Below are 15428 nucleotides of genomic sequence, written 5' to 3' on the forward strand. Positions count from 1 at the left end.
CCTGTTAGTGAAGTGGCCGTTTTGCAATTAAAAGTATTGCACTTCCGCATATCATAAAAGTCACTACTTCATTTCTTGAAGTCTTTCTTTGCTTTCCTGGTCTCTTTTTGTATCATTATGCATCTCGTTGGTCATTCATTGGTACATAAATGCATCGCTTTGCATCCTGCAGTGTTAAGTTTCAGGATGGAGTTTCATAAGCCGTCCAAAATGAGGAAATATCCTGTTTGTCTCAATGCAGAAAACATTCAGAAGTTTCTCGGACCAGCTCAGTTTTTGGCCTAACCAATGATGTTATCACAATCATCACTCACTTTACTGTGGACTAGACAGTCTAGTCTCTTGTTTTGACTTGCAAGGTTTGTTACCACACCGTTCAGATCCTTGATTGCTTGCGATAAAGACAAGGAAGGAATGGCTGCTGCTGCACGTTATGCTGGCAAAGGCCTGGTTGTGTAACAGCTGGCTGGCCTTTACATAAGTGCTGAGGTTGCCAGTGTTTTGCATACATGAGAACGGATCATTTAGAGACACAGTGGCCCTTATTGTGTTTTGAGGAAATAAAAAAGGCCAGTATTTGAGTCGGGACAATTTTCTGCTGCAGCTCATCTTCAGTGAGGCGTGTGAAAAGATGCAAAGTTGAAAACGTTTTTGTTTTGAATATAATATAACCTGGCACTACAAGACCTTGAGTTACTGTGTGGTGTTTCTAAAGCTTTAACCTTTTCTCATATTCATTGAATGAAAAATGTTTTAGACTCGTGAACACTTTAAGACTCAAATTCTGTGTGTTTTTCAGTCAGTCAAAAATAAGTGTGCCTTGTACGTTAAATGTCTTAACTGTGATGCTCTTCTGAATAAAAAAAGATTGTAATAAGTTGTTTCTTGCTGTTTAGCTACACAGTATATACAACAACTTAATACAAAACAACACTGTATAGTTAATCACTATATTGCTCACTCTTTCAGGCCTATGAGCGTCGCTTTCCCACCTGTCACCTCATCCCCATGTTTGTGGCGAGTGACGTGGTGAATGAGGAGACCAGCGAAGACGGTTCCACCCAAAAGGTCGAGCGTCGCTGTGCCCTGGACGTTGACGCCCCACGCCTGCTCAAAAGGGTATATTGCAATTAAGTTATTACATTTTGTGAGCTTCATACAAAAGTTTGTCAAGTTACAAGTATAATTGTGGTCTCTTGTTTCATGACTTGTTTGGTGTGTGTGTGTGTGTGTGTGTGTGTGTGTGTGTGTGTGTGTTTTGCAGATTGCTGGTGTGGATTATGTCTATTTCATCCAGAAAAACACGCTGAACCGGAAGGAGAGGACACTTCACATCGAGTCCCACAATGAGACCTTCTCCAACAGGGTCATCATCCATGAGACCTGCTGCTATTCGGTCAGTAACAAACACAGCTCTGTGCTGTCAAATGCATGCTGTTGTCCAAAAACAGCTAAATAACAAACGTGTATATTTGTAGTACAACCTGTTGAATTTGAAGAACCACACGTTAATTCTGATAGGCAAATAAGCAAACACACTTGCGTTCTGTAAAGCTGTTGTTCAATTGCTGACGGGCAAGCCGCCACCAGCACAGCTATGTGAATGTTTGCTCCTCCTCTAATCCCTGCTTCCCTGCAGAGAAAGCCATGTTAAGACTAGCACTTAGCATTTAGCTAGCTATTTCAGCCCATCTCTCTCTGTGAATTACTTTTTTTCAAACACTGATCTGAAGACAGCATGCCTTCCCTATCGTACTTTCCTTTTTTTCTGTGTGCTGCATGCTTAACTCTAACTTCAGATCTGCATGAATGGTCGTGCTTTGAGTTAATGAGGTCAAGCACATTGTATTAGCCTCTAACCAACTAGAGTGCTAATATTAGGTCTGAGGCTGCATAGAGGCTCTTACTGCGTGGTTAAGCATACTGGCCTAACAGTGACTGGGATGGACAGCTCAATTAGATGGGGCTAATGGACTGACTAAAGCTGAAATATTTTGTGATTTTAAGAGGAATGAAGCTTCCAGCACAGTGATATCAAAAAGCATTAAAATCAACATGTATTGCCATGAAAGATACTAGGAATCAAAAATCAATTTAAACAACTTAAAACAAGGAATTACGTGCTCAATTCTTTAAATTGAAGTAACAAGAGTATCCTTATCCTTAGTATTCTTCTAAACTGTTTGTCTTTGACAGAGTACAGGTTCTGGCTGCAAAGATAACTTCACAATAACCAAGACCCATGTCCTGTCATCGAGTTACAGTACTAATTAACATACAGTAGTGACAGCCGCTGTTGTTATTCTTCTAACTGATAAAAGTGACAATCAGTGCTGAAACGGAGAAGCTGGTACCCAGTGTGCAATGCTCTCTGCGAAGAAGAGAGGACAGATAACACATGCTGTTTGAGTAAGTCTATGTATTTTTCTAAAACGATGACAAAAAAACAAAAACAGAAGAATGTCAAAATAGTAAAAAAAAACAAAAAACACACACTATAGGGAAATGCTTGCTATGCAGCTGGTTATATAAAGAGCAACGCTGCAACATTGCAACTTGCTGAGTCAAACAAAAAAAACATCTGAGTTCTGCAAAGAAAGAAGCAACCTTTCATTATAAAATAAGAATACATGATCCTTTAATGATCCTCAGAGGGGAAAGGCGGGTGTTACAGCAACACAAAAAGAAAGACAAATACAAAATAAGCAAGCATAAATACCAATAAGAATAAATATATTAATATTAGAAGTAAGCTAGCAATCCATGAACATGCACCTGGACTCTGATCCTGAGGTATGGCTTAGCACATCCCTATAAAATGTATCTGGTGGAGATAAAATTAAAACTACATTTCAGTTATTTTTCTGTAAAGGTTCCTGTAACAGTGATAGCATCAAGTGAAAGATAGATGGAAAATACTTTTTCTTCTGTTCTTCTCCAGTTTAGTTCTAATTGAACATCACCTCTTGAAACCTTTTCACGTCACATCAGAGACATGTGTGTTCGTTTGCCGCCCTAAACCTCCAAACTGTCACATTTCAATAGCTGGCTAGTTTTATATAGACAGACTGACACACTCCCACTCACAGTGGGAAAATTGCTTTTCTGTGTGCGTCACCATCAAGTGAAGCTTAGTGTTTAGTAACCATAGTAACCTGTGTGTCCAGTATAAATTACAGTACATGCTTGTGATTTTTGTTATAGGTCCACCCAGAAAATGAGGATTGGACGTGTTTTGAGCAGACTGCCAGCCTGGACATCAAGTCTTTCTTTGGCTTCGAGAGCACGGTGGAGAAGATTGCCATGAAGCAGTATGCAAGCAGTATCAAAAAGGTGTGTGTGTGTGTATGTGTTGGTACACCTAATAATTACACACACGGGTGGCCTTTGTATTTTCATTGTTTGCACAAAATCACAGGTTCACAAAGGAAGGACTGTTCCCTTATGCGTGTTGTATTTATTATGCCCAACTGACATGAGTCTGTTTGAGCAGGTTTGTGAACCATGATTCAGCTGGGCTGGATTTGCATAAATACGATTATATAATCTCTTTGAGTGGACAGGTGTATTTCACTGTGGACTCAGTGAGTCATCAGCTTTCATTTCTGGTAAATGTGGGAAATGTTTAATATATTCTTTTTGGTTTCTCTCTCCATTTCCATTGCCAGACACTTCGGTTGTCAAAGTTAAAAAAGATCAGATCTGAAACTGTTCTGCATGTGCTTAATTACTATTGAACATTCAGTATCAGAATCAGAACTACTTAATCAATCCCCAGAGGTGATTCAGTATTATAAGTATTGTTTATTTCTGCCTCTTTTACTACTTTTTCCATTTGAATGACTTTTGTTTATTTTACCTGTGTTTCTCAGGGAAAAGAAATCATAGAGTTCTACCTAAAGGAGTTGGAGGATGAAGGGATCACTGAAGTGCCGCGCTGGACTCCCTCCTCCCATCCCCTGCCTCTCCCCAGGCCAACCAGCCTCTCCACCAGCCCAACGTTTCTCCCCAAACTTGCAGTCACACCCTCTGTTTCTATCCCGCTGCCCATCGACACCATGGACAGCACCTCTCCGGATGCTAAGCAGGACAGCAGTGTGCCTCAGACAGACAGCCTAACAGACAACCTGGCTGGTACACCTGAAGGTCTGTTCCTACACATGATTAAACATGTATCAACTCTGGTGCTACTAGTTAGTATTACAGCAGAACAGTAATTAAAGAAAGCTGTCATCATTTAGTTTTAATGGGAAGCATAATTAATCTTCCCTGTTTTACTATGTTAAACAAATTATTCATGTTTTTATGATTGCAGATAAACTGGATGCAGACTATATCAAACGTTACTTAGGCGACCTGACCCCCCTGCAGGAAAGCTGTCTGATCAGACTTCGCAAATGGTTGCAAGAGACACACAAGGGAAAGGTAAGATTCTGTTTTTCAGGATTTTTTAAAGAATACTTTTTAACGGAATACAATTATTGAAGTTGTTTCCAATTCTAAAAATAAATATTTATAAGTATAAGTATATATATAAGTATCAGGGATATCTGTAGAGGTTTAGCTGTAGTAAGTTTCTTTTCTATCTTTAACATGTTATAAGATACTGATAACAATGGTTCATTTAAATCAGCCAGTTACTAGAGATATTGAGAATGTTCTAGTTTAATGTATTTGTTCACAAAGAAAGCACACCTAAACATTCTCTCCCCTCACACGCTCCAGATCCCGAAGGACGAGCACATACTGCGTTTCTTGCGCGCCAGAGACTTCAACATGGAAAAAGGGAGGGAGATTCTCTGCCAGTCACTGACCTGGAGGAAGCAACACCAGGTGGACTACCTGCTAGAGACATGGAGCTCACCACAAGTCCTCCAGGACTTCTACACAGGAGGCTGGCACCACCATGACAGAGGTAGGCAGTGTGTGTGTGTGTGTGTGCGCATATAGAAATTCTGTTATTTTTTTAAACCTGAGCCCCATTTTACCCTTTTGGTCCAAATGAATCATTGATACAATACACATTGTTATTCCTGTGCTGTCAGCCACAAGGAGAGATTTAATGGTGGCCATGTAAATAAATGCAAATGTGCCAGATCGTCAAGGGAGAAGCTTGTAGAGCTTGTAGATTTGTCAAGCAAAGTTTCATTTTCAATAAGAAACTTTTGCTCTCTGCTAAGTCGCTTTAGTGGAGGTGCTGTTCTACTACTGCCTTAAAGACATAGTTACTTTGGTGTTTTGCAAATGTAAGCTGTGATCCAGCAAAACAATAGCTTCTGTTAACTCCAATGTAAAATGACAAATTGTTAGTTTCTAGATTTGGAGATGACAAAAAAGGGAAAAACATATGACTGTTCTTAAACAATTAAACATTTCAAAACGCAAAAAAAAAATCTGCTGTGCACACGCCCAACACCCAAGCACACATTTATGTTCTGTGTTGGCTGTTTTTTTTTTTAGCTGGCTTGACCTCCTCCATAAGTTGTGGAAGATTTCAGCTCTCCAGTTTCTTACAGACTCAAGTTACACACAGAGACACACACCATGTGTCATTCAGGACCCAGAGTCTTCAGCCATGCCATTGAAAAAAAATATGAAACTAAGTAGTCAGCACTACTTGGTTACCCAACTGAAACAGACACACACACTCTCACACACATAGTGACATTCTTCGTTCCTTGTCGAGAGCATAATGACTGTTGACATGATCAATCAAATATAAATGACTTTTTATGTTCCCATGTCACTGAAGAGGTTTGTCACCATATGAATTTCAATAGGTGAAAAACTCAAAAGCAATCGTCTGGTTACACAATCACTTCACTCTTCCACCACGGATAAAAAGACAAACTATTCTAATCTTTGCATGTAACATGAAGCCTTATTGTATGTAAATAGAGATAAATTGTGTAAATATGTGTTTTCCTTCCCCAGATGGTCGTCCTTTGTACATCCTGAGGTTGGGTCAGATGGACACCAAAGGACTGGTCCGGGCTCTCGGAGAGGAGTCTCTGCTCAGACATGTGGGTAACACGAGTTGAAGCCCACTTCAGGCTTTGCATGTTGAGAGGGTGATATGTTTACAGGTCAAGCAGTTGGTTGGATTACAGTCTTGTGAATTTATTTATACTGGCATGCCCTGACAAGTGCATTAAGACCAGGAAGTATACAGTTCAGTACATTTATAAATAGCCAGCTTGTGTATAACGTTGCCCTTAAAGTAAGCCGCTCTAGTGCAAGAGCCAAATGCTTCAAATGTAAGATCGCTTTGGACCAATGAATTCATGTTGTGTCATTTTAGGTGCTGTCTATCAACGAGGAGGGTCTGAGACGTTGTGAAGAGAACACCAAGGTGTTTGGCCGACCTATCAGGTATACCTTCTGTACTAATCACTTTAGAGCTGAAAAATGAACTATTGCAGATTAAGTGGATCAGCAGAAATAATCAACATCAATTTGGCTCATCAGCCAGCGGCACACCTCCAACCCTTTCACACGAAGAAGTTTAGCACAAGTGGCGGACAAAATTGTACTTTCCTATGGCCTGCATTGTTGTGTTAGCACGCTAATGTTAGCACACTTTGGTTAGCACGCTTTGGTTAGCTCATAACTTCATATTGCATATGAATTGACACGGAAATGACCGTGATCTAAAGACACTTACATGACATCCAAATAAGCAGTGAGTAGGCTATGTTATTATTCTTTTCTCTAGTCCTTAACTAAAACAGCTTTATACACGAGGCCGTCCCGTTCATGTAAACATGATGTAAACACGGCTCTGATAACAATACAGCTGGCGAGACTCGCGCTTCTCACTTGTTTTAGACAGTCATGACTCAGAGAGGATATACTTGATTTCTGCTGTATTTATCAGTGAAATGTCGCACATTCTTCCTTTTAATCTGGAAATGTTAATTAAAAAATCTCATAATGATAACTCACTTGCTTTTATCAGCAAATTGGTAGCATGACATTTAAATGTGGTAAAACAAACGCGAGAGCTGAACAATTGTTTTAACAAACAAGTTTCATTTTGTGATCGTTAAAGCTAGCATGTGGGATTCCAAAGGAAAAAATCCTCTAGGCTTGTCTCTATGTGCACTCATTCATATGTAGAGAGAGAGATAGTATTTGTCATCTGTCAGCCCTCAAACTGGAGGAGCTGTCTTGGATAAGAACCATGCAGGAAGGCATGTGAACTATGAATGGCCGTGACGTCATAACTCTCGAGCCAGGGCAGATAGAGGGAAAAGGGAGGAAGTAGAAGGAGGCAGCGAGGGAGGAGGGATGCTCCAGAATTAGCAAGAAATGCCTTCACAACTTAAGCCTCACTTCAGGGTGACAGGTGCTAAGTGGTTGCAGTGAGGCTGTTGAGCAATTGTGTGTGAGCAATGCGTTTCTGGCGTGCGTTTTATCAACGCTCTAATCCTCGCTCTGTCTCTTCTGTAGCTGTTGGACGTGTCTGGTGGATCTGGAGGGGCTGAACATGCGTCACCTGTGGCGACCTGGAGTCAAAGCACTGCTGAGGATCATCGAGGTTGTGGAAGCCAACTACCCAGAGACTCTGGGACGGCTTCTCATCCTGAGAGCTCCCAGAGTGTTTCCTGTCCTATGGACTCTGGTGAGAGCTAGCAGCTAGGGCAATCTGCCATAGTGTCGAAGCTATTTCAAGTCTTTGGTCCGTCCACTCTTTAATATTTGAGACAATAACGTATCGAAGCACACCATAACAGTACTATAACCTTATAAATAGGGCTGCTCATGTCTAAAGATTTCCTACTTCACTCATCTTTTCATTGTGTTGTCATACATTTTATTATCGATATTTACATTTTTTTCAGGGGCATCAGAAAAATTGGCTTGAGTAGCAATGCTGAAAATTTTATCAATAACATTAATTAACACTACGCTACATTACAGAGAATACAACACCTTAATATTTAGCCCTTTCTGCCTCACCTCAGGGTATCAGGTGCTAAGTAAACAGACAGCAAGAAGATCCTTTTAATTGTTTGATGCCTGTGGAGCTACTTTTTTACTTGAACCTGAGCTTCCCCTGATTCTACCAACTACTGTCACTTCAATGTCTCTGTTGACAAATGAAAGCTTTACATACTTTTAACTGGATTTAATTAAACATAAAACACACATTCTGCTTTGTTTTTTCAACATAACAGCACACACACACACACACACACACACAGTTTTGCTGCTGCAGAGTTAAGATACAATGAATTTGTGTGACCATGACCATATCAATGTCTGCCTCTAGGTGAGTCCGTTCATTGATGAAAACACACGCAAGAAGTTCCTCATCTATGCAGGCAACGACTATCAGGGCCCTGGAGGGCTGGTGGATTATATAGACAAGGAGATCATCCCTGACTTCCTCGGAGGAGAGTGCATGGTAAGTGTCTAATGAAGACTTAAACTCTTACATAATCTCTTGAGGTTATGAATACACTTGAAGGTTTTCTTTTACTGTCGTCATTCTATACATGCTCGTTTGTTTCCTTTGCGTTCATGTGCATGATTTCTTTTTGCAGTGTGAGGTACCAGAAGGAGGCCTGGTTCCTAAGTCGATGTATCGCACAGCCGAGGAGCTTGAGAATGAAGATGTTCGCCTGTGGACTGAGACCATCTATCAGAGTGCGAGCGTCTTCAAGGGAGCTCCGCATGAGGTGAGACTTGATTTAGAGCCCGCAAAGTGAGGAGAAAAGCTGTATTGCTTGTGGTGTTTTAAATGAATATCTAGGGCCCGACAACAGAGAGCTGCATGTTGGTCTGTGAGGAAAGTTTTATTTCATGTTCTGCCATCTAGTGGAGGCATGTAGTAGATCACCTCTGTGTGCTCCTTTTGAATTCTGATGCGGAACAAATGTGTCGTGGCTATGAGCAGAATCTGTGCGCAGTGACATGCAGTTAATCCCGTTGCATCATTTCTACCACAGGGAGATGCATCATCATTATGCATAATCACCCCTCTGGAATGGTTTTGATTTCATTTTAATGAGCTCTAAAACAGACGGTCAGGTTTTTCTCTCACGGCCGTCGCTGAAATATTGAGTAATGTAAGAAGTTGTCCCAAGTGTAAAGATAAAGATTTTAAAATGATGATGAAATGTTTGTCAGTACTTTTGAGTCCAGTGTAAATTCACATCTTCTCACATCTCTACTTCCTCCTCTCCTCCACAACCAGCTTCTGATTGAGATCATTGACGCCTCCTCAGTCATCACCTGGGACTTTGACATGTGCAAAGGCGATGTGGTTTTCAACATCTACCACTCTAAGCGGGCTCCTCAGCTTCCACGCAAAGACCCCACGGGAACCCACGGCATCACATCCCCGGGAGGCAACAACGTGCAGCTCATCGACAAGTCCTGGACACTGGGACAGGATTACAGCATGGTGGAGTCTCCGCTCACCTGCAAGGAGGGCGAGAGCGTGCAGGTGAGGTTCTTGACCTTGAATTCACAGTTAAGAAATGCTTTTTGATTATGAGACAGGAATGCCTATTATATGTCACTGTTGAAATATGCTGGAAGGGGCAATGCTATGATTGATATGATTTATTGGTTGAATAATTGATGTTGGTCTGGTGAATCTGTCCTCTCCTCAGGGCTCCCACATCACCAGGTGGCCAGGTTTCTACATTCTTCAGTGGAAATTCCACAACATGCCAGCCTGCTCAGCCACCAACCTGCCGCGAGTGGACGACGTGCTGGCCACCCTGCAGGTCTCCTCGCACAAGTGCAAAGTCATGTACTACACCGAGGTGTTGGGCTCTGAGGACTTCAGGTCAGTAACTCATCAAGGACATAAAAAGAAAACATACATTGTATTGATTTTACATATGACCTTTTGTATGTGTTCATATTTTGCTGTTTTGATGTCATGTTACCATGATGTTTGGACAGATTTAATTTGAAACATTACTCCTACATGACTGCTCATTTTTCACTCCTGCTTTCTCTCAGTTTGGCCACTCTTTGGCCTAGATCGTAGCACCATGTATGACACTTGGTATTTAGATAATTTATGTCTGTTATGTCGCTAAATTACCTTATTTAAAGCCTTGAGTGCATCATGAGTTGTTTAGTTGTTTAGAGATATTCTAATAAGGATGCCACCCTCCTTTAAAGACCTCTGTAATTCAGCTTTTCTGTCCAATCGGCTCCTGTTCTATTGCTCACGATCCCCTCTATCTCCTCCTCCTGCTCTGTCTTCTTCCTGTGAAGAACGGCTTGCTATGATGTGCAGAGTTTGTAAGTGGCTCAGTTTTTGCCCCTTTTTGTTAGCACTAGCTCATTTTCATTTTCTGCAACAGCACCCTCTATGGCAGTCATGCTTCTAGTGCAGGGAAGAGATGTTTCTGCATCTGTTCTTGCTTATGGCTTAGAGTTGGCTAACAGGAAGATGTTGTTCTGATCACCATGAGGAAAGAATGATTGCACTGAGCCTGCTGTCTAACTGTACACTTGCTGGCTTCAGTCACCCTGCTTGCATGATTAACAACATTAGAAATCTTAGAACGGGTCAATGGGTCAGCACTCAGTCACTGTTTGTCAGGGGGAGCACATGCACAACATACACCAACAGGTGTAACATACTAAGAGATTTTGTCTGGCATTTGTGTTTATTTTTTTCTGTCATTCATTTGTATTACCAACTAACTGAATCTCACTTTGCCTCTGCATACTGTATACCGAGTCATTCCAACAGATTTGAGGTCATCAGTTTTAACTCATTCTAGCAGTATTTATGATCATTAATGCGAGTGGTTGACATATGATTGAAATCTTGATGTTTCCAAACATTTAACTGAACTAAGATGGAACTGAGGAAACCCCTTTTTGCCACAAAATGCACCTGCTCAGCAATATATAAACACATACCTAGCAATCATAATAGAAAAACGAGAGGGAGAGAGAGGGAGGGAGAGAGAGATGGTATTAGTGCAATACATTTTCAAATGTAGTAGACTAATTAATTTACCATTCAACCAAAAAAAAAGTAAAATAGGATAGTTGTGAGCTGCAGCTCTAAATACAAGTTTTACAAACCAGTCCATTTGATTCCTTAAATGCCCGAAAATGAAAAAGTTTAGGGATATTAAATTATTATGATCGGTGCACACACATAGAGTCAAGATTGCCAGAATATGTATATTGTTCTTTTTTTGTGGTTTAAAGTTTTTTACATGTCAGGTCTTTGTTGAGCCTACCTTTGTAGAACCAGGTACCAAAATAAAGGTCTACTTTGTAACATGTTTAACATCATTAAACAGCTGTTTGAAGCTGATTAGTCCAATCACACTGTTTGAAGAAAAACTGTTCTGTTGAATAACATTTAGAAGTGATTTCCCACATAATGCATTCTTGAAAGCTCAAAATTGTTTCATTATAAAAAGACTAATATTTGAATGCAGACATGCAATTCAGGGAGTACTTGAATCATTAGAACACATCAAGACCCTTGTTTCAAATCCATGTAAAAAAGATCAAACCTAATAGAAAGTACTTCATGCTTTGCCACAGGCTGCCAAACCTTTAAACAAGCAAAGACTCTTTTTTTTTTTTTTGGTTTTGCATGTGAGACAGAGGATGTGCTCTGCCTTCAACAAAACACCCTGAACTAACTAGAAATCTTTTCCCCTAACTAAAACAAGAAAATAATTTATAATTCTGTGAATCATTTTGTTACCTAAAGCATTGTTGGTTTTTGCAGCCTGTGGCAGGGCGGGTAGCATTGTGTGTCACACAGAGTGAATCAACCTCCCAGCTGTAGCTCTGATCTGGCTGCATGGTTCTGCATCCTAAGCACGAGTAGTGCACGCAGAATGCATCCAGTTAGTCACTGGCAGACTGTGGTTGCTCTGTTTTAGGATAGTGAATCATTTGAAATGAAGTGCAGAATGTTGAATTTGTGAGTGCTGACATGTTCTGTGGATCTCTGTCTCTGACCTCAGGGGTTCCATGACCAGCCTGGAATCCAGCCACAGCGGCTTTTCTCAGCTCAGCGCTGCCACCACCTCCTCCAGCCAATCGCAGTCCAGCTCTATGATCTCCAGGTAGAAACAGGAAGTTGAGAACTTCAGTCTCTACATCCCCCTCCCAAACCCCCTACCCCCCGTCAGCCCTTAAAATCAACACCGAAGCCAACTCTCCTTCTTCCCTTCCTCATCATCGTCTTTGGACTCTGTTCCTTTTTGCACAGACAGTCTTTATGGAACTGAAGCATGCTTGCACAAACAGAAGACAAAGAATAAATCTGAGGCAAAAAAACAAATGAGACTGTGTGTACAGTTTTAAGGGCTGATTTTTTGCACAAAGGTCATATATTTTTTGTGCCTGGCATCTCTGCCGGGCAGCATTTTGAATTTAGTAGAATGTTTGCTTACGTCATGTCCTGTACAGGGTGGAAAAGTTAACGGTCAGGAGGTGAATTGCGGTGCTTCTGTGGCACTGGAAGCAGAAAGAAGCAATATCCTCACCCTAGAACCTACAGGACCAGATAAAGACACTGGAGGCGCTGTTACAAATATGCATTAACATGTACACCTGCTTTTACAGTACTGAGACAACTTATACCTTGTTCATGGATGAAAACTGGACGTGCTGTTACATACAAACATACCAGAGGGGTTTGTTCAGTCTGGTGACTTGTTTAAAGTGTGTGTGGGTGGGTGAACTCTTAACCTATGTAGAATAACACCTGCATCTATTTACTTCTTCATGGAGTTAGGGAGCAGGTGGAGTTTACGAAATAATGGCAATGCAGATGCTGTAAAAATAACATTCATAATCAGTTATTTTTCTGCAGCTGAGAGAGTTGTATGACTTTCTTTTTGTTGCTCACTTGGCAAACCCCCTTTCATACATCTCACAAGGGCTTTTTTTTCATATCATGAAATCATCTGAACATTTGACTTGGGTCTGACTCTTAGTGAAGCAATCTGCCTGAAGCAATAACATGAGTTTGATTTTTTTTTTTTCAATGTGTAAAATATTTCTATTTATCATGAAACATGTGTGTGGAGGATCATGGGTGCTGATTGCAGATGAACTTTAAAGATGTGTACAGACAGAAAGGCAAACTGAGCCAGTAAACTGCTAAACTTTGTGGCAACAACTTGATCACTTTTTTGTCCAGGTTTTCATTGTGTCAGGAGAGGAACAAAAAAAAAAAAAAACTAGCCAGCTTTTCTCCTGGACATGTTTATTTTCCTCGGAATGACCACAGTTAGCCAGCTCTCTGTGCAGCGTCTGCATTATTAAAGGAACTCGACACAAAATCAAGTCGAGAGGGACATGCCTTGTCACTGATTTGTGAATGTGCTACTGATCGGCTAGTGCTCCCCAACCATTGAAACTCCTTACATTTGAAGGTTTGGGATGTTATTGAGAAGGACTGCCATCATTCTCTACTCTTTTTTTTTTCAGTGTGAATTAGAGTTGTGTGCGTTAGAGATGAATGTTACCTTCAGCTTATCATTTAAAGTTGCACCAGTAGACCACATATTGATACTGTACATGTACTAGTGTTGGTTGGAGTTTGTTACTGATTTTTATTTTCCTTTTTGTTTTGGAGATGAGTACTTGACAGGAGGCTGCAGTGTGGTGTTACTGCATGCTCATTTGGTGATTGGGTTCACTGATATAAAGTTTAAGATTTAGCCATTTTAAGAGTCATGTGTCAATAAATACCATTTTAGCCTTTGTAAGCATCACTTAGACGAGTTCCTGCTTTATTCAGGGTCATCACTGTAATAGATGAGCAATTGTAAGCTGAGTGAACAGTTCTATTTGCAACACAAACATGCTTTTTCCTGAATCGGTTTATTCAGTTGATGACTTAACTAAGATCTCACTCCCTGTAAAGGAGAAGAAATCTCAGCCGTTGCTGATGCTGTTACCGTGGTTATGGAGTGGAGCTGACAATACAAAAATAACGGATAAGGAGAGGTTTTTCTCTTGAATCATGCTTCTGAAAATACTGTCCCTGCCGATTGTTTTTGATACATATTAATGAAAGGTCAAAGGTCAACTTGTGGTAACGATGTCATTAACTGCAATAATATGAAATGCTTTACTGAGGGAAAAGGACCTCTTCATATTGTGGGCTATGAAGTGTGTATGTTGGTGTAAAAGGGTGAATGTTGGAAACAGTGGGATAAAAGATCAGCCTGTAAAAAATAAATAAATGGTGTAAACACTCCCTTTGCCCCGATCAGCAGGTGTGCTTCTCTACGCTCTCTTCTAAAGCATGTGTAGAAACAGCACGACTAACTTAACTTCACCTGCTTAGTAGTAGACTTAGTTTCCATTTTTCAATAGTTTGACTGATGATGATAACAACTGAAACAAATATCAGTTCCAGACTGAACTACTCTATACTTCCCTTGTGTCTCTCTCTGTCTCTCTCTCTCTCTCTCCTCTTTGTCATTTCTACACTCTAGTTTGCTGTTTTGCTTTGAAACATGTTTTCACTGCGTATATCATAGGAAGCAGAGTGGGACTTGATTGAAGCCATAGGAGAAAAGAAGTTTCAGTGATATTGTTTGGTAGGCTTACATTAAGTGATACAAACACCACACACCTCCCTTATTCTACTGTCTCTCCTGCCTCTCTGACTTTAGCTCTTACAGTTGTGTCCATTTTTCATCAAGATCTCATTGACAAATGAGGGCTATAACTATTTGTCTTGAGTGTTCAACATATTTGTCTTTTTCTCCTTTTGCAGAAATCATTGCATATCTTCACTTTACCTTGATGTGATGAATTGTGTAACAATGTCATGTTTGGACTAATAAGAATATTGCGCCTTTACATCTTTTTTTTTTGAAAACATTAAACTTGAATTATGAGAAAATACAAACGTGTCTCACAGTCATTTTATGTGTTTGAAAGTTTTGCCTGTGATGAATATTGCTTTAACTTGGTACTAAGTCAAAGTGCATCTTGTACCAAACTTGGAAAACAAATTCTTAAAAGAACAAAAGATTTTCATGGTCCACATATTCTCAAATTGAGACAGCAGAAATAAGTATGACTGTGTAGACTTACAATTAGCGGCTGTGGCTCAGTTGGTAGAGTCCGTCGAGTCCGTGCAGCAACATGTCCGCTGTGTCCTTGGGCAAGACACTTAACCCTGAACTGCTCCCGCTGCTTTGTCGACGGCGTATGAGTGTTTATGACTGGAATTAGGTATTCTGATGGTCTCATGGTAACCTCTGCCATCAGGGTGTGAATGTGTAGGTGTAAAAGCGCTTTGAGTAGTCAGAAAAATAGAAAAGCACTATACATGTACAAGCTCAAGTCCATTTACAATCATACATTTTTAAAGAATTGCTAAATTATGCCATAAAACGTTTTGTTTTCTGCATGCCTCAATTTCTAAAATTATATTATGAAAACCTAATCTG

At 40.4% G+C, this 15428-nt stretch overlaps 1 protein-coding gene across 3 annotated transcripts in view; it reads left to right on the top strand.

Moving 5' to 3' along the window:
* si:dkey-237i9.1 (SEC14-like protein 1) overlaps positions 1–14881 on the top strand; it is a 34703-nt gene extending 19822 nt beyond the window's left edge. For 2 of the 3 annotated variants that reach the window (XM_061047446.1, XM_061047449.1), the window contains 15 exons: positions 970–1119; positions 1265–1396; positions 3205–3333; positions 3873–4146; positions 4316–4425; positions 4726–4915; positions 5935–6023; positions 6302–6372; positions 7453–7624; positions 8276–8410; positions 8550–8684; positions 9203–9454; positions 9624–9802; positions 10243–10269; positions 11973–14881. In XM_061047446.1, coding sequence (XP_060903429.1) covers positions 970–1119; positions 1265–1396; positions 3205–3333; positions 3873–4146; positions 4316–4425; positions 4726–4915; positions 5935–6023; positions 6302–6372; positions 7453–7624; positions 8276–8410; positions 8550–8684; positions 9203–9454; positions 9624–9802; positions 10243–10269; positions 11973–12078 — 2151 coding nt within the window. In that variant the 3' untranslated portion in view covers positions 12079–14881. The remainder of the gene's footprint in view (positions 1–969; positions 1120–1264; positions 1397–3204; positions 3334–3872; positions 4147–4315; positions 4426–4725; positions 4916–5934; positions 6024–6301; positions 6373–7452; positions 7625–8275; positions 8411–8549; positions 8685–9202; positions 9455–9623; positions 9803–10242; positions 10270–11972) is intronic. The other variant, XM_061047447.1, reaches the window with a different exon arrangement.
* The last annotated feature ends 547 nt before the right edge of the window (positions 14882–15428 follow it).

This window comes from Labrus mixtus, chromosome 2, assembly GCF_963584025.1.
Source record: "Labrus mixtus chromosome 2, fLabMix1.1, whole genome shotgun sequence".
In the NCBI taxonomy this organism is placed as follows: Eukaryota; Metazoa; Chordata; class Actinopteri; order Labriformes; family Labridae; genus Labrus; species Labrus mixtus.